General features: G+C 44.2%; 1 protein-coding gene across 3 annotated transcripts in view; it reads right to left on the reverse strand.

The window, feature by feature from the left end:
• The window catches only part of LOC126272486 (proline-rich protein PRCC), an 85,133-nt gene that overhangs the window by 24,164 nt on the left and 38,074 nt on the right, over positions 1-22,895 (reverse strand). For all 3 annotated transcript variants that reach the window (XM_049975372.1, XM_049975373.1, XM_049975374.1), the window contains exon 5: positions 5,980-6,198. In XM_049975372.1, coding sequence (XP_049831329.1) covers positions 5,980-6,198 — 219 coding nt within the window. The remainder of the gene's footprint in view (positions 1-5,979; positions 6,199-22,895) is intronic.

The following is a 22,895-nucleotide window of genomic DNA, read 5'->3' on the forward strand; positions in this document are numbered from 1 at the left end:
ACTTTTTAATTTATGAAATAATTTCTCCACAGGAATGTATAAACAAAACAGTATTGCACACAGGATCAACCAAACGAGGGAGCAGCACTGTTTTCAATAGACTGGTCTGGTATTTGGGAGGATGGAAGCTCTGATCATTACTTGGCTATCCTGATTTAGATGTTCCATGTTTCCCTAAATTACTTCACGCAAATGCTGTAGTGGTTCCCACTACTAGGCCACGGCCGACTAATTTTACTATTCTTGTCAAACTAGACCTATTAATATGTAAATGGCTACACAAATTAGCTGTGTGTTCTTAACCTATAATATTACGGCACGTTCAGTATCCTCATATCAGTGATCCACAGATGAATAAATGTACTGCTGCTCTTACTACTACTCCAATAGTGTGTCTAAAAATGGGAGATGTAGGTAGAGAGATTGTTGGCAACTTTTAGTAATTGGGTACTGTTGTCCCTTCAAACAATACTGTGCATTAAATGATAAACACCATTAAACAACAAACTTCCAAATTCTATTCTTCAATATGTAATGTAGAAGTAGGGGTGAGGGGTGTCGGTGGGGTCAGGAGGCTGATGGAGTCAGGTGAAAGGTTTTCTAGGGGGCCTAAGGTTCTAAGGATTCCTTGAAGCTCCACCTGGAAATCAAGTTGGGATTACCTTGGTAAACTTTGTATGTGGTGTTGTCTGAAAGCTGATGCAGTCCCTCAGCCACATACTCCCGACGATCAAGTACCATGGTCGTGGAACCCTTGTCCGCCGGAAGAATGACGATGGATCGGTCAGCCTTCAGATCAGGGATAGCTTGGGCTTCAGCAGTGGTGATGTTGGGAGTAGGATTAAGGTTTCAACAAAGATGATGTGACTTACCAAACAAAAGCGCTGATAGGTCGATAGACACACAAACATACACACAAAATTCAAGCTTTCGCAACCAAGGGTTGCTACTTCAGAAAAGAGAGAAGGAGAGGGAAAGACGAAAAGGATATGGGTTTTAAGGGAGAGCGTAAGGAGTCATTCCAATCCCGGGAGCGGAAAGACTTACCTTAAGGGGAAAAAAGGACAGGTATACACTCGCGCGCGCGCACACACACACACATATCCATCCGCACATACACAGACACAAGCAGACATTTGCCTTTACAAATGTCAAATCTTTGTTTTTAGATATATTTTTCCCACATGGAATGGGTTTCCCTCTATTATATTCATATCATTAATTTGAACTCAACAATTACGTTTCTTATTGTCACTGTTGCATTTGGAAATCTTTTCTGTTGTCTTATTTTCTCTTTCTGTTTTTGCCAGTAGTTTCACTTTATATTCACCTTCTCCTTTTTACCGTAATCTACTATACAATTTTATCCTGCCTATATATACTCAATAATACATAACCCCTTTCCAAACCATAACAAAAAAATAATTTTTTTTCCGCTTTCAACACTACCGCTGCTATAAAATCCACCATTTCTAGTTCACAAACAATTCCTTTCACCTATTAAACAACCATTTCGGCTAGTTCTAATAACTTTCACTTTATTTCCATTTCTGTTTTTCCCACATCACTGATCATTTTTAGCCGCTTCCCACAGGTTTTAACGTCATTATTTCTTCGTCAGACAATTGTTAGCCTCATTTTCATAATCTGCCACCACAAAACCACTCCTTTTAATACATTTAAACGTAGGTTTTTCGAAATTTTCCCGAATTTCTCCACCCTTTAACGTGTTTTGGCGGCAACACAACCACCTAACCTTTATGCACATCGTTGTCTACCAACCCAAGTTCCCCAAAGGATCAACGTAGCCCAGCTTTAACCAACACTTTTTCGCCTTTTTTCACACCAGTTCTCCAGTTGCTTTGTAGTTCGCCTTTATCTCTCCCCATATATTTTTATTTTCATTTTCATTTCAGCCTCATGTTACACTTTCCACCTTCTAATACCATGTCATCCTCACAACACCCCCACAACGACCCCATTAAATTTTATTTACATTCCCTCCGCAAACATGACTTCTCCTTAGCCACATTACGCTCCAATATTTTATTTTCTCAGGCTTGTCTGACATTTGGCATTACCCCCAAAGGCCTCACCCTTAAAGTTACCATCTCTGGCTGCAACCCTTCTTTCCATCAGTCCTTATACCAGTTCCAAACTGAACAATCCATTGCCCTCACCCACCTAATCCTTCACCCACACATCAACTCAGCCAATGAACACACCCGTCAACTCCTATCCTTAATAAAAGTCCTCAATCTTTCCTCTCCCACATCCACACCGGCTGTTAAGAGCATCCTCCTACAGGCCAACTGCAAATTAGAACAGCATGCCACCCTCCACCTCAAAAAACTATCCAATCTCCTGGTTTTCCACCTCCGGAAAGGCAACTCACTCACCCTTCACAACCTTTCCAGCAAACCTCAACCTTCTCTCACTGCACACAGACCCAGTCTCTCCCATCTACTCAATCTCCCACTTCCAGCTCCACTTCCCCCAACACCTCAAAATTCTAGTCAACACAATCTGGAACCACAACACCCCAATTCAGTAGTTAACCTTTCCTCCAAACATCTCTCACAATCCGAAACCTCTGTCCTATCCAAAGGCCTCACCTTCAGCCCCACTCCCAGGTTCAACCAAACAGCCCTCGTCAAAGATTTGCTGTCATACACTCATACTCTCTGCTGGAAATATCACTTTGCCATGAAGAAAAATGATCCTAATCCTACTCCTAATGATCCAACTCGCCAAGACACGATCCAAATTGAACCCTGCATGGAACAGTTCCGTCCTCCGTCGCAGTGGGACCCACCTCCTCTTCCTCAAAATCACCCTCTCCAAACCTTCCAGGAATTGCTGCTTCTCAATCCTTATTAAAAAAACCTTAATCCTACTCCCAACATCACCACTGCTGAAGACCAGGCTATCTGTGATCTGAAGGCTGACTGATCCATCGTCATTCTTCCGCCGGACAAGGGTCCACGACCGTGGTACTTGATCGTCGGGAGTATGTGGCTGAGGGACTGCGTCAGCTTTCAGACAACACCACACACAAAGTTTGCCAAGGTAATCCCATTCCTGATGTCCAGGCAGAGCTTCAAGGAATCCTCAGAACCTTAGGTCCCCTACAAAACCTTTCACCTGACTCCATCAACCTCCTGATCCCACCGACAAACCGCAACCCTACCTTCTTCCTAAAATTCACAAACCCAATCAATCTGGCCTCCCCATTGTAGCTGGTTACCACGCCCCCACAAAATTTATCTCTGCCTACGTAGATCAACACCTTCAACCCATTACATGCAGTCTCCCATCCTTCATCAAAGACACCAACCACTTTCTCGAACGCCTGGAATCCTTACCCAATCTGTTACCCCTGGAAACCATCCTTGCAACCATTGATGCCACTTCCTTATACACAAATATTCCGCACATCCAGGGCCTCGCTGCGATGGAGCACTTCCTTTCACGCCTATCACCTGCCACGCTACCTAAAACCTCATTACCTTAGCCAGCTTCATCCTGACCCACAACTTCTTCACTTTTGGAGGCCAGACATACCAACAATTAAAGGGAACAGCCATGGATACCAGGATGGCCCCCTCATATGCCAACCTATTCATGGGTCGCTTCTTGGTTACCCAGGCCTGCCAACCCAAAGTTTGGTACAGATTTACTGATGATATCTTCATGATATGGACTCACAGTGAAGTAGAACTCCAGAATTTCCTCTGCAACCTCAACTCCTTTGGTTCCATCAGATTTACCTAGTCCGTCCACCTCAAACCCACCAACAAGCAACAGTACCTTCATTATGACACTGCCACCCATTCCACATCAAACGGTCCCTTCCCTACAGCCTAGGTCTTCGTGGCAAAAGAATCTGCTCCAGTCCGAATTTCTGAACCATTACACCAACAACCTGAAAACAGCTTTCGCATCCCGCAACTACCCTCCCGACCTGGTACAGAAGCAAATAACCAGAGCCACTTCCTCATCCCCTCAATCCCAGAACCTCCCACAGAAGAACCACAAAAGTGCCCCACTTGTGACAGGATACTTTCTGGGACTGGAACAGACTGAATGTGGCTCTCCAGCAGGGATACGACTTCCTCAAATCCTGCCCTGAAATGAGATCCATCCTTCATGGAATCCTCCCCACTCCACCAAGAGTGTCTTTCCGCTGTCCACCTAACCTTCGTAACCTCTTAGTTCATCCCTATGAAATCCCCAAACCACCTTCCCTACCCTCTGGCTCCAACCCTTTTAACCGCCCCCCATGTAAAACTTGCCCCATGCACCCTCCCACCACCACCTACTCCAGTCCTGTAACCCGGAAGGTGTACACGATCAAAGGCAGAGTCACGTGTGAACGCACCCACGTGATTTACCAACTGACCTGCCTACACTGTGAAGCTTTCTATGTGGGAATGACTAGCAACAAACTGTCCATTCACATGAATGGACACAGGCAGACAGTGTTTGTTGGTAATGAGGATCACCCTGTGGTTAAACATGTCTTGGTGCACGGCCAGCACATCTTGGCACAGTGTTACACCGTCCAGGTTATCTGGATACTTCCCACTAACACCAACCTGTCAGAACTCCGGAGATGGGAAGTTTGCTTGTGTCTGTGTATGTGTGTGTGTGTGTGTGTGTGTGTGTGTGTGTGTGTGTGTGTGCGTGCGCTAGTGTATACCTGTCCTTTATTCCCCCTAAGGTAAATCTTTTTCGCTCCCGGAATTGGAATGACTCCTTACCCTTTCCCTTAAAACCCACATCCTTTCGTCTTTCCCTCTTTCCTGATGAAGCAACCGTTGGTTGCAAAAGCTTGAATTTTTTGTGTATGTTTGTGTTTGCTTATGTGTCTATCGACCTACCAGCGCTTTTGTTTGGTAAGTCACATCATCTTTGTTTTTAGATATATTTTTCCCACGTGGAATGTTTCCCTCTATTATATATATGCATGTCTGCTTGTGTCTGTGTATGTGCGGACGGATATGTGTGTGTGTGTGAGTGTATACCTGTCCTTTTTTCCCCCTAAGGTAAGTCTTTCCGCTCCCGGGATTGGAATGACTCCTTACCCTCTCCCTTAAAACCCACGTCCTTTCGTCTTTCCCTTTCCTTCCCTCTTTCCTGATGATGCAACCATTGGTTGCGAAAGCTTGTATTTTGTGTGTATGTTTGTGTTTGTTAGGGTATCTATTGACCCGCCAGCGCTTTTGTTTGGTAAATCACATCAACTTTGTTTTTAGATATATATTTTTCCCATGTGGAATGTTTCCCTCTATTATATATATATATATATATATATATATATATATATATATATATATATCATTTGTTTTCAGAAATCTCTAAAAGAAGAGGGAGGTAAAATGTATTGAAAACCAGATACGATAAAGTTTCAGAGGCAAGATATTGTTATTAGGATTTAAATTGTGTCTAATATTACTTAGAGTCAATTTGAATTAACATTAAGCAATAGTCTGCTTTATTCTAAATTTTAATAAACTTTTTCAATAGATAATTTTAAAAATATGTTTGCAGAATGGTTACTGTGTTTTATTACAGCAGTATGTAGTCTGTGTATTTTCAATATTACTGCAAACATTGTATACTAAAGATGCTCTGTTATTTTCTCTCTCTCTCTCTCTCTCACACACACACACACACACACACACGGTTCTGAGCACTATGGAACTCAACTTCTGAGGTCATTAGTCCCCTAGAACTTAGAACTAGTTAAACCTAACTAACCTAAGGACATCACACACATCCATGTCCGAGGCAGGATTCGAACCTGCAACCGTAGCGGTCTCGCAGTCCCAGGCTGCAGTGCCTAGAACTGCACGGCCACTTCGGGCGGCCACACACACACATTTTTGTTTTTTTATGGTGGCACAATATAATGATAGTAGACTTTTTAAGGCTTATTTTTATTAAAGTTATTGTTTTTCCACTAATTATACTTACCTGGAATGCTAGGTAAGTTATTTGATGTTTCCGTCTCTGCTGTGTTGTTGGACCATCATTTCTCCGATGACTGTGACCATGAACCTTTGTTTGTTGCTCTTGTGTTAGCTGTTTTGTTAGCCACTCTTTTGGATCTGGCATGATAGCATCTCCACTCACATCAATCAGCTCCATTGCCTGTCCTTGTCTCTTGGCTCGACGACCACAGAGCCTCTGAAGCTGTGAATATATTTAATAGAAATTAACTTAGTTACATTTTGGTGTATCTGAAATTAAGTCATTAAAAGTAACAATAATTTTGTAACTAATGCATTACAAAAAAGACAGACCGAGAGAGAGAGGGAGAGGGAGAGGGAGAGGGAGAGAGAATACTAAGTGTATGGAAACAGATTAAAGGACTGCATGATGAACTACTTGCTTTGGGCAGTGCCTATCAGAGTTGCAATTGTTTCACTATATTTTTGCATTAATTGGTGAAACTATTGGAAATAATAATAAAAAATAAGACTTCAAATGAACCTAGAGTAGGTGCCAACATCAGAACATACTAATAATTACAGAAACTCAATATGTAATTTCAAGAAAAATGCTATTACTTCAAATAAAAAAGAGTGGACAACTGACACAAACACTTCTATGTGACAAACTGCCACACTGGTATTGTTATCACAAAGTGTTCAATGCCTATCATAGATATTTTGCTTGAAAACTGACATTACAACAATAAATGATTTGCTTCCTAGGTTATCAGGTGTAACATCCGATGCAACCGTCGAAGGTCCACGATATTTTGACAAGCAACAACCGTTCTGCCATCATCAGGTGGTACGAATGGAATGACGAGTCTGACGTGCAGTTCCAGTGTACATACCTGTGGGTCCAGAGTTCTGGCCTTATGTCATAAAGTGTACATGCCATATGCAGGAGACTTCATCAGTCAGCTGAAGGACCTGAGGCTGTAGAAGTCTGACATCTTGGTGTACGTTGATGTCCTATCACTTTTCACCCGGGTTCCCTTATAAGACTCCATAAAATTAATCAGCGAGATGACCAGCCCAAAGCTGACACAGCTTTTCACACATGTCCTAACACGCTGATGACGTAGCAATGGTCAGCCCTATCTTGCCGGTTGTAGCAAATATGTTTATGGAGCATTTCGAAGAGAGAGCACCGGAAACTGCAGGAAAAGAAACCATCTATTTCTTCTGTTACATCAATAATATGTTTGTCACTTGGCCACATGGACCCAAAAAAGTGCAGGAGCTCTAAGAACATCTGAAATTAAGCTGGAAAGAGAAAAAGATGGAAAAGTTCCATTCCTCGATGTTCTAGGTCATTGTAGGCCTGATGGCTTGCTTACCCACAGTGTTTACTGCAAGCTATCTCATACAGATTTATATCTGCACGCCTACCACTGTCACCATCCCTCGCAAAAGAATAGTGTGCTGAACACCCTTGTACACAGGGTATAAACCATTTCAGACGAACAAAGTCTGAAGGCAGAGCTGCAACACCTGGAGTCTGTCTTCTGCAAAAATTGATACACCTGTCGACAGATTTGGATGGTCTTACAATGCAAGAACCCCGCGAATCCAAAGAGAGATGAAAACTCAGAATAAGAAGAAAAGAAGAAGACCCTTGCATACCATTTGCTGTCAATGTATCATCATCACCCTCCAGCCAACATACGAGTCCTATTACGGGAGATCAAAAATGACCTGCAACTCAAAAAAGCCGGAGTCAACCAAGCCCCTTGCGAATGCGGGAAACCTACGTTGGTCAAAAAATTGACACCACTGGAGATCACTGCAAACAATGCGAGTGCCACACCTGCTTACTGCAGCCTAGCAAGTTGGCAAAAACAGAACATTGCATTGAGAATGGATATTCGATGAAATATCAGTAAATGAAAGACTTGGCCAACATGAACAAATTTTGGGACTCCATTTTTTAAGAAGCTATTGAAATTCTCGTGACAGGTAATTCAATAAACAGGGACTTGGGTTTCCAAATAAATAAGGTATGGGAGAGAGTACTCAGCTCAATCAAAGAAAATCATAACATTCGGATGCAAGATACGGGCAGTGGCTGGCAGACCACTGAACCCCCCCCCCCCCCCAAGCATGATGTGGAGCCTGCGAGGCCAGAACTCTGAACCCACAGGGAAATATACCAGGAGCACACCGAAGACCCCTCATCCCATTAGTACCACCTGATGATGGCGGAACAATTATTCACCGAATATTGTGTACCTTCAATAACTGCCTCTGGCAGGACAACCAAAAACCTTTGAAGCATCAAAGACACTGGGAAAGCCTCAGATCGCATAACAAATATGAGGCACTGACAAGCACGAACGACATATCTCCACCAATGCAAGTTCTTCGACTCTGTTAACGTAACGGCCCACACCATCTTGCTTGTTGAGTTGGCTGTAGGACTTGTTGTAATGTGGAACTCTGTAATGAAATATACTGAGTCTTACAGAAATGTGTGTGTTTCCTTTGCTACAACCCAATCAAAATCCCACAGAGGTCATCCCGAACAAGAATTCGCACGCCATTTCCTGGTAGTGCAAGTATTTTCTCCGTCTACCACACTGGCTTCATTTATGCCTTCGTTTGGGCCATGTATCCTGCTGTGCTGCAGGTGGATATCTAATCTCCTGCACCTACAACAGGACATTTCGTTGCTTCACCACAACCTGAATTCTACAACACATTTCCTGCAGTTTCGTCACTCAACACTTTCGCCACTTGACAGTGCATGTCACTACACTCTCAGGCTTTACCTCTCCAGTGAGTGTGCATCGACATGTGCATTTCAAAAATGATAATAAGGAGAGTAAAGTTCCTACATTTCATCACGCTGATGTGGATTCTGCATTTCGTGCACAAACTATGTATCAGGCAACCATTAAAACAGAGCCGGGTGCAACCTCGCCTTTGTTAGTACAGACCACGTGAACCTGATGATGATGATGATGATGATGATGACGATGATGTTTGGTTTGTGGGGCACTCAACTGCATGGTCATCAGTGCCTGCACAAAGTCCGAATTTTTTCACAGTCCAATTTTTTTCACACTCCAACGTCACAAATGATGATGATGATGATGATGATGATGATGATGATGAGGATAACACAAACACCCTGTTCCCAAGCAAAGAAAATCCTGGGACCCTGTGATCCAGGGGTAGCAATGCTAGCAACTAGCACATGTACCGATCGTGCTCCCTCGACCAGAATGCTTCATCACTTCATGGGTTTACAAAGTGGACAATGCACAGTGTATATCACGAACATTTCCAGGCAAGTTTCCGCCCCCAGTGACCGTTCCGCCGCTCAGTGCACTTTACAGGCCCCCACATGATGTGAATAATGTGCCGCGTAGTGATACTAACTGTGGTTTCCACCCCTCCGAACATGCCCCAGCTCATCATGACGACAGCCCTGTGGGAACATTATACTGTGCTGCTCCGCGTACATCTGCTCTTTCACCTCCCTTCACCATGTCAAGTAAACTTGCAGGAGGTTTGGGCTGCAGCCGTTCACTCACTCGCTTTTCATATGGCACCGACCAGGCCATCCACATCAGACTTTAATGCCACAAATGTTGCATTGGGTAGTTTTACAGCAGCATCATTTCCTATTTCTTTGGTGCCATTCTCATCTGCTCTGACAGACTTCTCGATCACACCCTACACAGTGCCATCTGCGTCGACCACACTGGCCCAGCATCCATGTCATAGGAGTGATACAAGGGACTCAAGTATAGAACTAGCTGGGCTTCATCACCACCACCAGGCTGCTTACCGACCTGCCCCTGCTATCCGAGGACAACCCAGCAGTGTGGTTTGTATTGGTGGAGAACTTGTTCGAACCATACTGTGTCAATGATGACAATTCAAAATTCCTGTGCCTCACGACTCTACTGCACGGGCACACAAACGTGATCTGCGACCTACTTCTGATCCCACCGCTTACTTTGAAGTACGATTTCGCAAAACAGACTATCATCGAGCGCCTCTCGCATTCCGCACAAGTGGTTATTTTGTGAATGCTGTACGAGGAACATCTCGTCTCAGCTTTGGTGCTGGCTATGCCTCCTGGTCAGGGAGCAGCAGATGCCGGACGAAACCCTATGGTCAGTGTGGTCAGCAAAACTGCTTACAGATCTCCAGGTTCATCTCCTCCCTCACGCCTTGGAATCCATCAATTTGTGTCTGCAGATGGCTGACCAGGTCTATTCGCTCATTCGCTCACACACACCAGTGTCACCAGCAGGAGCTTACGCAACAGGTTGGCACTCCTGCAACAGAGCCCCCCCCCCTCCCTGCCCCCCGAGCCACCTGCACCAACCACCCAGTGTACAAACCCGAACACATAGAGGATAATCGGCTGCCTCCTCTCCCAATGAACCTTCACTGCTGGTACAACACTGTATTCAGCGATGATGCAAAAAAAAGGGCTGCCCCCTGTGCAAGCATCCGAAAAGCCAATCGAGAAATAAGTGCCAACCCACATTACATTCCATCCACACCTCCATCCCGTCAAATGGCCACCTTTACATCAAAGGCTATTCTTCAAGTCGCTACTTCCTCGTGGACACTGGCACAGACGTCTCAGTCGTACCTAAATCAATGGTCACACGCCCCCTCACATGCACAAGCTCTCTTCTGGGAGCCGTGAAAGCATCTACACTCCAGACCTGTGGCTCTGCTGAGCTTCAACTTCGCCTCTCTAATAGCCTCTCCCTCACCTGGATCTTCCGCGTGGCAGACATCGCAGAGTTGATCCTGGGAACTGACTTCTTACTACACCACCACCTGTCTCCAAACATTATTCGAGGTTCTCTGTTCCCTCACACCTTTAACTCTCACATACCGTGTGACTGTGCTCCGCCACCTGCTCTGACTGTAAATGCCATTAACTGTTCAGCGCAACAGTGCTCAGCTCTTGTGAGCAGGACTTGTGCAACCGGGAACTGCGTCATGGCGGGAAGTGCCAAGAAATGTGCCCTACGCTGTGAGAACGCTGTTTTGAAATATCGCATTGCACGTGCCAAGGACAAGCTTGCCGCAATCTCTGCCAACATCAATTTACACCGCTCGGCATCGCCGACATCGGAGCCTTCATCCGCCGCACCTGACAGCTCCACCGACAACAGCACACAGGTTAGCAAAACCACACCTATCTCATATGACTCCAGTCTCAACCACACAGTGTTACCCCCACCTCTTCCGCCCCCATCACGTGTGTTCACCTCAATGTGTCTCTCACCTGTTTCGCAAACTGACACTCGTGTGTCTCATGACAATCCTGCCACTTAGGCTCCGACCACACCCCCCTCCACCACGCATGCGCCCACCCAGTGTGTTGATAAACATTCCCCTTCTCACGCCTCCTTGCACGGCTCACTCCATAGCTTCAGGCGCTCCAGCAGTGCCGCCACCACCGAGCGCACCTCTCTTGCGCACTGTAGACAATAGGCAGCCCTATGCATAGCGCTCATGCCTGCCTCACGCTTGGCTTCCAAGCCATGCACCCGTAATAAATCGGCACCACACCCCGCCCATGCACAGTCATTGAATATTTGGTTTCTGCTGTCACAAACCGAATTGTTCATTGCAATATCACGTCCAAGGGCCCACCCATTCGTCACAAGGTTCGCTGCCTTAAGTTACGCTCGGGTCACCAGCAAATACAGGAACTTCTTTAGGTGGGAATTTTACAACCCTCCGATAGTAACTGGTCGTCACCCATACACCTCAGCCCCAAACAGGACGGCTCCTTTCATATGTGTGACGATTACAGATGCCTGCATGCTACATTACTAGCCATTAAAATTGCTACACTATGAAGATGATGTGCTACAGACATGAAATTTAACCGACAGGAAGAAAATGCTGTGATATGCAAATGATTAGCTTTTCAGAGCATTCACACAAAGTTGGCACTGGTGGCGACACCTACAATGTGCTGTCATGAGGAATGTTTCCAACTAATTTCTCATACACAAACAGCAGTTGACCAGCTTTGCCTGGTGAAACGTTGTTGTGATGCCTCGTGTAAGTTGGAGAAATGTGTACCATCACATTTCCGGCTTTGATAAAGGTCGGACTGTAGGCTATCGTGATTGCTGTTTATCGTATAGCGACATAGCTGCTCGCGTTGGTCAAGATCCTATGACTGTTAGCAGAATATGGAATCAGAGGGTAATACGGAATGCTGTGTGGATCCCAACGGCCTCGTATCACTAGCAGTTGAGATGACAGGCATCTTATCTGCATGGCTGTAACGGATGGTGCAGCCGCGTCTCGATCCCTGAGTCAACAGATGTGGACGTTTGCAAGACAACAACCATCTGCAGGAACAGTTCGACGACATTTGCAGCAGCTCGGAGACCATGGCTGCGGTTACCCTTGACACTGCATCACAGACAGGAGCGCCTGGGATGGTGTACTCAATGACAAACCTGGGTGCACGAATCACAAAACATCATTTTTTCAGATGAATCCAGGTTCTGTTTACAGCATCAAGATGGTCGCATCCATGTTTGGCGACATCGCGGTGAGTGCACATTGGAAGCGTGTATTTGTCATCGCCATACTGGCGTATCACCCGGCATGATGGTATGGGGTGCCACTGATTACACATCTCGGTCATCTCTTGTTTGCATTGATGGCACTTTGAACAGTGGACATTACATTTCGGATGTGTTACGACCTGTGGCTCTACCCTTCATTAGATCCCCGCAAAACCCTACATTTCAGCAGGATAATGCACAAATTCATGTTGCAGGTCCTGTATGGGCCTTTCAGGATACAGAAAATGTTTGACTGCTGCCCTGGCCAGCACATTCTCCAGATCTTTCACCAATTGGAAACTTCTGGTCAATGGTGGCCGAGCAACTGGCTCGTCACAATACGCCAATCACTACTCTTGATGAACTGTGGCATCGTGTTGAAGCTGCATGGGCAGCTGTACCTGTACACGCCATCCAAGCTCTGTTTGACTCAATGCCCAGGCGTATCAAAGCCATTATTACGGCCAGAGGTGGTTGTTCTGGGTTCTGATTTCTCAGGATCTATGCACTCACATTGCGTGAAAATGTAATCACATGTCAGTTCTAGTATAATATATTTATCCAATGAATACCTGTTTATCATGTGCATTTCTTCTTTGTGTAGCAATTTTAATGGCCAGTAGTGTAGAACTGTGATGGACAATTATCCTATACCGAACATTCCCGATGTCACTCAACTTCTCACACGTGCTACAACTTCAGCATACTGGACTGCAAATGCGCTATCACCAAATTCCAGTCGCACCTGAAGACGTTCCGAAAATGGCGATCATCGCCCCCATCGGGTTGTACGAGTACCATTTCATGACATTCAGGTTAAAAAACACCGCCAAGATGTAGCAACGCTTTATTTACTCTGTCTTGCTCCAGTTCAACTTCTATTTCATATATCTTGACGATATCCTGCTTTTCAGCAAATCATGCAAGATTCTGAACACCCCATCACGATAGTAAAGTACATTCTCTCTCCAAAGTAGTCAAGATCAACACTGACGAACTGCAACTGCACTAAAAATCTGTCCAGTTCTTGGAGTATGCAGTGTCAGGCGCCAGTATACACTTTCCTGAATCGAAGGGGTACCAATCTGAACTCTTCGTCACCACGGATGCCAGTGACTCTGGTCACACGGTCCTACAATAATGCTACGACGACGTGGTCACACCACTTCATTTCTTTTCAAAGAAACTATCCCGCACCCAACAAAAATACTCAGCCTTTGACCGCAAACTTTTAGTAGTTTATGAGGTATGAAACACTTCCGTCCCAATGTCATGGGCCGACTTTTCCACGTCCTGACTGACCATAAACCAGTAGCAGATTCCAAATGCAACCCCCTCTTGACACCCCCCCCCCCCCCCCCCCCCCCTGCCCCTGCCCCCAGCCCATCGCTTTCAGTATTTCAATTTCCTCTCTCAGTTCTCTACTGACATCCGCCATATCAAAGGTGCCGACAACATCTTTGCAGATTTCCATTCCCGCATTAGCATTAGCATCATCTCAATGATCATTGACCTTTCCGTCCTTGCATCCCTACAGTATCAGGATGAGGATACACAGAAACTTCTAAATACCACCTCCACTTAGCTGTCTTTCACCAAAGCAAAATTCGCCAGCTTCCAAGAGGCAGTACATTCTCCAGCACACCCTGAAATTAAATCACTGACATGCCTCGTGTCCGAATGAGACGTGTGGCAGGGCATAAAGTGCAAATGTCAGACCGGGATCCAGAACTGAATCACCTGCCAGCACATCAAAGTCACTAGGCACACTTTTCCACCTCTCCGCAAATTTGACATTCGATCTAGCCGCTTTTGTTACGTACACTTAGACCTCATCGGCCCCCTTCCCCCCTCAGAGAGCTTCTGCTATGTTCTTTCTTGCATTGATCATTTATCTTGGTGTGTGAGGCTGTACCTCTCACCAACATAACTGCCAAAACCCTGACTAAGGCTTTTGTTTCTTCCTGGATTTCCCCACTTCGGGTGCCCCACTACTGTCACCACTGACCAAGGGCGGCAGTTTGAATCACCACTCTTCTCCCAGCACCCCCATCTGTGTGATGTCAACAAATGTTGCATGACTGCCTAGCACCCCTTCCCCCCGTCTCGCCATATTCTCCCCCGCTCCTATGTGCCCTCCGATCTGCTTTCATGCAAGTTCGTTTTTCTCTGCGATGACACTATCAGGGCCCCACTTGCCCCACCATATTCAGGCCCATGCGAGGTCATAAACCACACCGCTAACACGATGGACATGCAGTTTAAAGGTTCGCCATTCACTGTTTCTCTACACCGTGTGAAACCGGCACCTCAACCCAGCATCTTTCACACCCGATGACCTTATGCAGCTTCCCAGCACTGAGGACTCACGCTCAAGCTACGACCCCTCAGAGCTGCCACCGCAGCCCTCACTGAAACATGCGTCTGTGTCACTTTCAGCATTGTTCCTTGGGCTCTTAACCTCTCTCTCTCTACCTCCTCTCCCCTTTCCCCAGCCAGCAGTTCTGCGAACCGACATCCCGCCTGAACGTGTGGAGGATGTCAGCATCCTCATCGATAACAGCCACATCTTCATCCTGCTGCAAGGCAACTCACCCCACACTGCCGGGGGTGGAGTCGCTAATTATGAATGATATATCTCTGCCATAGCAAGTTCTTTGACTCTGTTAACCTAACAGCCCACCCACACCATCTTGATTGTTGAGTTGGCTGTACGGCTTTTTGTAATGTGGACATCTGTAATGAAATATACTGAGTGTTACAGAAATGTGCCTGGTTTGTTAGTCGATTGCTGACTCCTACCCGCTCCCGCGCAGGGTTGACCACACACTCCTCCGAGCTAGGGTAGCCTCCCTAGGAAGGGTTACTGTTTGAATGCTGCCAGCCGATCACGTGGGTTGATACAGTCCCTCCCCACACTGTTCCATCCTCACACGTGGGCTGAAGTGCCATCTGCCCATAGCACCTACAGGAGTTCCACATTGACCTCCCAGCATGGCCCCTGTCACAACTATCAATGCCGTCTCCCTCACTGCCAGACACCCCCCTCACCCTTCCACTGCACTCAAACTATGCTCCACACTGCGGGGGAAGGGGGAAGGGGGGGGGGGGGGGTGGAGTCGCTATGTATGAATGATATATCTCTGCCATAGCAAGTTCTTTGATTCTGTTAACCTAACAGCCCACCCACACCATCTTGATTGTAAAGTTGGCTGTACGGCTTTTTGTAATGTGGACATCTGTAATGAAATATATTGAGTGTTACAGAAATGTGCCTCTTTCCTTGGGCTACAACCCAACTGAAAGCCCACAAATAATTGTATGCAAGTCAAACTGAGAGCAGATTTGAGGTTCAAATAGAAATGCAACAAACATCTGAGCTGTGGCCTGCTGCCATCAATCAGAGTCTGTTGCCTCAGAGCAAATTCTTGAGCACAAAGTTCTGGGTTGGACAGGCAGCCATGAACTCTTACATGGAAACATTTTTGCAAGGTTTCCTATTGCTGGCACTCCAGAAAGTAAATAGATTATAATATAGCTTCCATCAGGCAGATATGTTTTAGTATATAGCTAAATTATAGTTTTAAAAAATTATGAAGGAATGGTGTCATACAAGCAACTCTGCAGTTACTCTACACATTTGCCACAAGAAGACAAGCAGGTACAGCGGAGGAATAGCACATGCAGGAGGCAACACTTCCTTCAGATACTGCAGCTGCTGAAGACAACCAAGTTCATTTTTGCCTTAAGTGAAAAGCTCTAACCTGTCACTGTGGCAGCCAGCTAATGAAATGATTTTCTGTCAAAGACTGTATGTTGCCACCCCCACCCTGCACCTTTTCCATTCCATCCTTATACTTCACATCCCTTCCACCTCTCTATCATTCACCACTAACTGCCCAGTCAGGAAACAGTGTCAGGAGACCATGTTGTGTGTGTGTGTGTGTGTGTGTGTGTGTGTGCACACGCACACCCACGCATGTGCAAGTATTAGCTTTGAAAAATAACTTTGTCTCAACCTTAAGCAATTATCTGAACTCTTTGTTGTGTCTGTGTCCACTGCTTATTATTTCCTCTATCTAGTAGCATTCTATCCTCTTACATATTCCATCCTGGACTTCCCATTTTTTTGAAAGGTAAGTACATAACATTTACAGTATGCGAGCTGCAGATTCAAAACAAAAATTCTGCCATGGAACAAAAGTCAGCAAAAAACATTGTAACAACACATTTGTGATATTCTGCAGACCTTCTGTTGTCAATTTATCACAGACTACCTCAACTGTCTTTCAGAATCAGAGCATTCATACAGACATACTTTGCAGCACCCAACAGATAATGAAACAGCTACAGTATTTTCCCTCGGCTGATGGCCAATCAGTCACATGTCATATTTTGGGACTCTTTTAACACTTTTCCAGTTGAACCAGATGAAGATACACTGAGTGATATACATTGTATTCCAAAATTAAATCATAAACATTAGAAGGTGAATTTTTCTGTGTCCTTGTCATCTATAAATGAGCTAGCATGGGATATCAAGTGAAATTTGTGACTGGATTGAGGAGTTTTTGGTAGGAAGGACACAGCATGTTATCTCGGATGGAGCGTCATTGTAAGATGCAGAAGTAACTTTGGGTGAGCCCCAGGGAAGTGTGTTGAGCCTCTTACTGTTCATACTGTATATTAATGACTTTACAAACAATGTTAATAGTAAAATCAGGCTTTTTGCAGATGTTGCAGTTATGTATAATGTAGTACTGTCTGAGAGAAGCTGCAAAAATGTTCAGTCAGATCTTGATAAGATTTCAACATGATGCACAGACTGGCAACTAAATATTCAGAAATATAAACTTGCACACTTCACAAAAAAAAAAAAAAAAAAAAAAAAAAAAAAAAAAAAAAAAAAAAACGTGGTATCCTATGATAGAATATCACTGATTCACTGTTGGAATTGGCCAACTCACACAAATACTTGGGTGTAACACTTTATAGGGATATGAACTGGAATGATCACATAGGTTCAGTCGTGGGTAAAAAGGGTGGTATACTTTTGTTTATTGGTAGAATACTGGGGAAGTGCAATCTGTCTACAAAGGAGATTGCATACAAATCATTCGTGCGACTGGTTCAAGAATACTGCTTAAGTGTGTGGGACCCATACCAGATAGGACTGACAGAGGATATTGTACGTGTGCAGAAAAGGGCAGACGAATGGTCACAGGTTGGTTTAATCCGTGGGAGAATTTCACAGGGATACTGAAGGAACTGAACTGGCAGACTCTCAAAGACAGATGTAAACTATCCCAAGAAAGTCCATTAACAAAGTTTCAAGAGCTGGCTTTATATGATTACTATCGGGATATACTGCAATCCGCCATATATCGCTCAAACAAGGACCATGAGGATAAGGTTAGAATAATTACTGCATGCACAGAGGCATTCAACAATTATTCTTCCCACACTCCACTCATGAATGGAACAGGAAGAAACCCTAATAACAGGTACAATACGACATACCCTGTGCCGTGCATCTCACAGCGGTTTGTAGAGTATAGATGTATATGTAGGTACACAACAATATTATGCAAAGGAGAGATTGCTACCAACCATATAAAGGAAGTGTTGAGCTGCAGACAGGCACTATGAAAAGACTGCTGTACATGTAATCTTTTGTCCAAAAGGCCTTGTTCTGAATTAGAAAACACAGAAATTCACACACACACACACACACACACACACACACACAACCCTTTTCTCTGGCCACTGAGGCCTGAGTGCCGACTGGAACAGTGCTTCGTGGGAGAAACAGTGTGGTATGAGTGGTGGGGATAAGGAAGAGGCTGGGGTGGGGAGGGGGAGGGTATCACGTTAAGGGTGGGGGTGGGGGGAAGGTGAAGTGCTGCTTGTGGGAGTGTGCACGGATGCTGTGCGAATAGCTTACCTACCACCTCCCACATACCTGCCATCTGTGCATAGATAGATGAGATTAAATCTGGCCATAAACAGTAGTCCATTCAGCATCCAAGAGCAATTAATGTGTGTGAGCTACGAATATGATGTAGGATGCATCATTGACAATAGCCTACTTTCAACAATCACTTTTCAGCCAGATTCAACAAAGGTGCAGCTATGAAGGGCATATTTGTACACATAAGGGGTATGCAACAATGTGATCTACAAACTAAGCTGCAACAACTGTGCCTTTCTACGTGGGCACAACAACCAAAAAGCTCCCTGTCCACACAAATGAACCCCCCCCCCCCTTTTCCCCCCAAACTGTGGCCAACAGACAACTGGTTGCTGAATATGCTGCCCACACAACATGCTTCATTTCGATGATTGCTTCACAGCCTGTGCCATCTGGAGCATTTCTACCAACAGTAGTTTTTATGAATTGTGCAGGTGGGAACTCTCCCTGCAATACATCCTACATTCTCTTTACCCCCACTGGCCTCAACATATGCTAGTTCTTGTCTTTCAGCCACCCATCCCCTTCCCTGCTCCCACTCCAGCAACACACAACCTTATATTCCACCAACACACCCAATAATCGTTTTCCCTTTCACTATTTCTCTCCCATAAGGTTGGAGTAGCATCTCTGACTAGTAACTAAAATGTACTGGGTCCTGGGTCTGAATAAAAATCATCATCAATGATGGCCAAAAACTTCCAGCATTAGCAGTCACCCTCATTCTGCCAACAGCTTTGTCAAAGAGGATGGAGGAGTGGACAGAGTTTCAGGACCCTGTCTTGCCATCGGGGTGGGAAACTCCTCCAAAAAGACGCAAGAATCAGTGATGTTCAAATATATGAGGGTGTAGCAGAAAATGGAAACCACTGCATTAAAGACGCATAATGTGTATCCACATAATATTTGGCCTGTAATTGAAAAGTGTCACGATGATCTCTCCAATGCCAAGTATGATGTAACGCATCTTGTACAGGTATGTGTGATATGTCACAGTTGTGTTGGATCTGTCATTCTCTCAATGAATATTACCTTTAGTAAATCTTACAAATACACAGTTGCCTTTTTCGAGTATTCTCGTGGCCTGGCTAATCTGTCCCACAGTTGTGTCTAAACCTCTTACGGCAGGATAGTGCAGTAAGAAGGCATTAACTATTCCAAGCTACTAAATGAATTTTATTCTACTATAAAAATTCTTTTGCATTTTAATTCTTCAACTCAGTAACAGACAGATCCCAAACCAATCAAAATCAACATAACATATACATTGTCCAACTCTCAAGTTGTACATCAAAGTTAGAAGCCTGTGATTTTGTTCTTCATTTGTTTGGGGCCCTGCTGACTTTGTCAGTGGTCTTCTTATCCCTAGGAGTTCAGAACACCACCAGCTCTTTGCCTCAAGGCATAAATGGGCCTGTACAGTAACTGACTTCTTCTACCTCATATCAAGGATTGCCGCTGCCATTTGCTGTAACTGCTTAAGCACCATCTGCACAAACCACAGATCAGAATACACACAGTGAATGCATCCCACTTACGTACTAATTAATAATTTATCAAACAGCACAACCATCTTTAGGTGTTCCAAAGGCTAATAGTGGAGTATTTCTAAGAATGCCATTTCACACTACACATGGGGGAAATGAACATGAAAAACAGATTGAATAATCATTGAAAGGATAACATTCTACGAGTAGGGATGGGAAGTGGCATGAATTGATAGGCTGCTCCATGCCCCGTAAGGGCTTATCTTTGGATGTGGACCGCACATCTCGAGAAGCGACAAGGCGGGGACTCAGTATTGGACGGCTGACACGAGCAGTGGTGAGGACAGAGGTCGTGGTGAAGTGCACAGGAAGTTTCAGTTTCAGTTCAGCTTGTGTGCTGGCATGGGGCTTCATGTTATGGATCCTACAGTTCATTGCCGATTTGTCTCCTGAACATGCCGTGTGTGTTTCCGAAAAGGACATGGGAAATGCAAATTAGCATCTCAACATGGGCACACACTGAGGGCAGCAAGTTGGTGGAAATCATTTGCTGCACCACCTGAGATTTGACAACAATGGGAGTTATTCTTCAGCTGACACCTCACAAGATTTTCCCAGTGAGCAGGTTTGGAAACTCTCAAATTTCTCTGGGTTAACATTAACCAGGGAAGGGTCTTTCCTGAGAAATTACCACGTCTTAGTGTTTGGTGTTCTCAGTGACCCCCCCCCCCCCCCCCCCTGTTGTGGTAAGAGCCTCTGTTTTGGTCATTATTCTCTTGATTAACTTAGAGAGGAGCATTGCCTCCCAGTTCGTGCTTCAGCTCAGCCTTCTGATTTAGAATTTCATGGCTGCCACCCACATACAGTCTCCAAATTTGAATGTAACAGGCCGTGTTACTGTGCACACCCCTTCTAACCCTCTTCCAGTGGTCACAGGTGCCGTATTTGCTTTAAAGTTTATTAACTTATTGTGATGACGATTGTTAAATCTTATTCTCTTTCTGTTTACTTAAGTGGTCACAGGTGTAGTATTTCCTTTAAAGTTTATTAACTTATTGTGATGAAGATTGTTAAATGTTATTCTCTTTCTGTTTACTTATGTTTTATGTATTATTATCGAAGTGTTGTGCTGATTCCCAGCTGCAACTGATGTATCTTCAAAATTAAGTCTCATTGAACTCGATATCAACTTTTGTGAACCATTAATTACTACCACTTGTGAACAGCCTTCTGGCCCAGCCTGGAGGAAGCTCTCTAACAAATCTTTTGGTCGTATTTATGAATATGAGCTGTGTTCTGTCCTGCATGATGACACATGGATTCATTTACGTTCTGCTCAAAAGCATAATATTTTAACTTGATTCACAGTTGGCATTTAAAACTTATTCCGGCCTACAGGAACCAAGTGGGCAGTGTCCTTTCCAAACTGCTAAATTTGTCATCTTGATCTGAGAAGTTTTCTTATTAGAAATTACTCTGAGTGCATTCCTGTCAATTTATTTATTGTTATTATTATTCTGCAATTGTTATTTTGCAATTATCATGCCAGTCTCCCAATATAATTGCCTTGGGCATTATGGTGCTACCCGACGCAGCCTCTTCTATGTTCCCCCTCATTTCAACTTGCCTAATTGTTAATTATATTATGAACCTGCATATAGTCATGTGTGTCTCCTACATGTATTCTAGAAGGCAGCCAGAATTCTGAACTGTTCAATTTCTTAATTGTCACAAGTTCTGGCCAATGGTGGTGGGCACTGAGGATCAGTTGTATTTATATTTTTATCTGAACAGGACGTGATAAAATTCTATTGTTCAGAGTTTGGTTAAATTGTGATCTGGAGTCCACACCTACTCCGATTTTTAACCCTGGCATTGATATTATTAATTCCCAGGTACTGATAGTAGTAAACGTTTTCAGGACTCCCTAGTGAGCTTGTTGGGTTTCAAGTTTTGATATTATTAAATGTTGTTAATCTCGCCAAACTAGTTTCGTGTTTTAATAAGCAATGAACTATCTCCTTTTTAAATGAACTGGCTTAAACAGTTTGGTTAAATTACTTTCACATTTCAATATTGGTAAATTTTTAACTGTTCTATTCAACTTTCATACCTTGACTATTGACCTTGGTATCTGCATTTCACCATATGTCTATGGATGTTAATAAAAGATGTTTTGGAAAGTTGCAATGTTGCAGGTAATGTTCAGTCCCACCTTTGCGCAATCCTTCCACTTGCACGTAGCCACACATGGAACCTAGTGTAATAGGAACATGAAATATCAGAAGTTTTGAATGTGGTCAGAAAGTTAGAAAATCTGAAGAGGGAAGTGTTAAGGCTCAAAAAAGATACAGAGGGCATCAGTGAAATGAAACAGAAAGAAGTCAAGGATTTCTGGCCAGATAAATAAAAGGTAATATCAACAGTAGCAAAAATCGGTATAAGGGGTAGGATTCATTACGAATTGGAAGGTAGGGAAGAGACTGAGTTACAGTGAGCAGTTCAGTGATAGAGTTGTTATCAGAATCAACAGCAAACAATTGACAACAATAGCTCAGGTATACATGCTGATGTCGCAATATGAGGACATCAAACGGGTAATCCAGTATATAAAGAGAGATGAAAATCTAATAATCATGGGGCACTGTAATGCAGTCATAGGGGAATGAGTAGAAGAAAGGGTTACAGGAGAATATGGGCTTGGTGGTAGGAATGAGTGTGGAAATAGACTAAATGAATTCTGCAATAAATTTCAGCTAGGCATAGTGAGTACTCTGTTCAAGGATCACAAGAGATGGAAGTATACTTGGTAAAGGCCAGGAGAAATAGGAAAATTCCAGTTAGATTACATAATGATCAGGCAGAGGTC

Source organism: Schistocerca gregaria, chromosome 5 (genome assembly GCF_023897955.1).
Source record: "Schistocerca gregaria isolate iqSchGreg1 chromosome 5, iqSchGreg1.2, whole genome shotgun sequence".
Classification (NCBI taxonomy): Eukaryota; Metazoa; Arthropoda; class Insecta; order Orthoptera; family Acrididae; genus Schistocerca; species Schistocerca gregaria.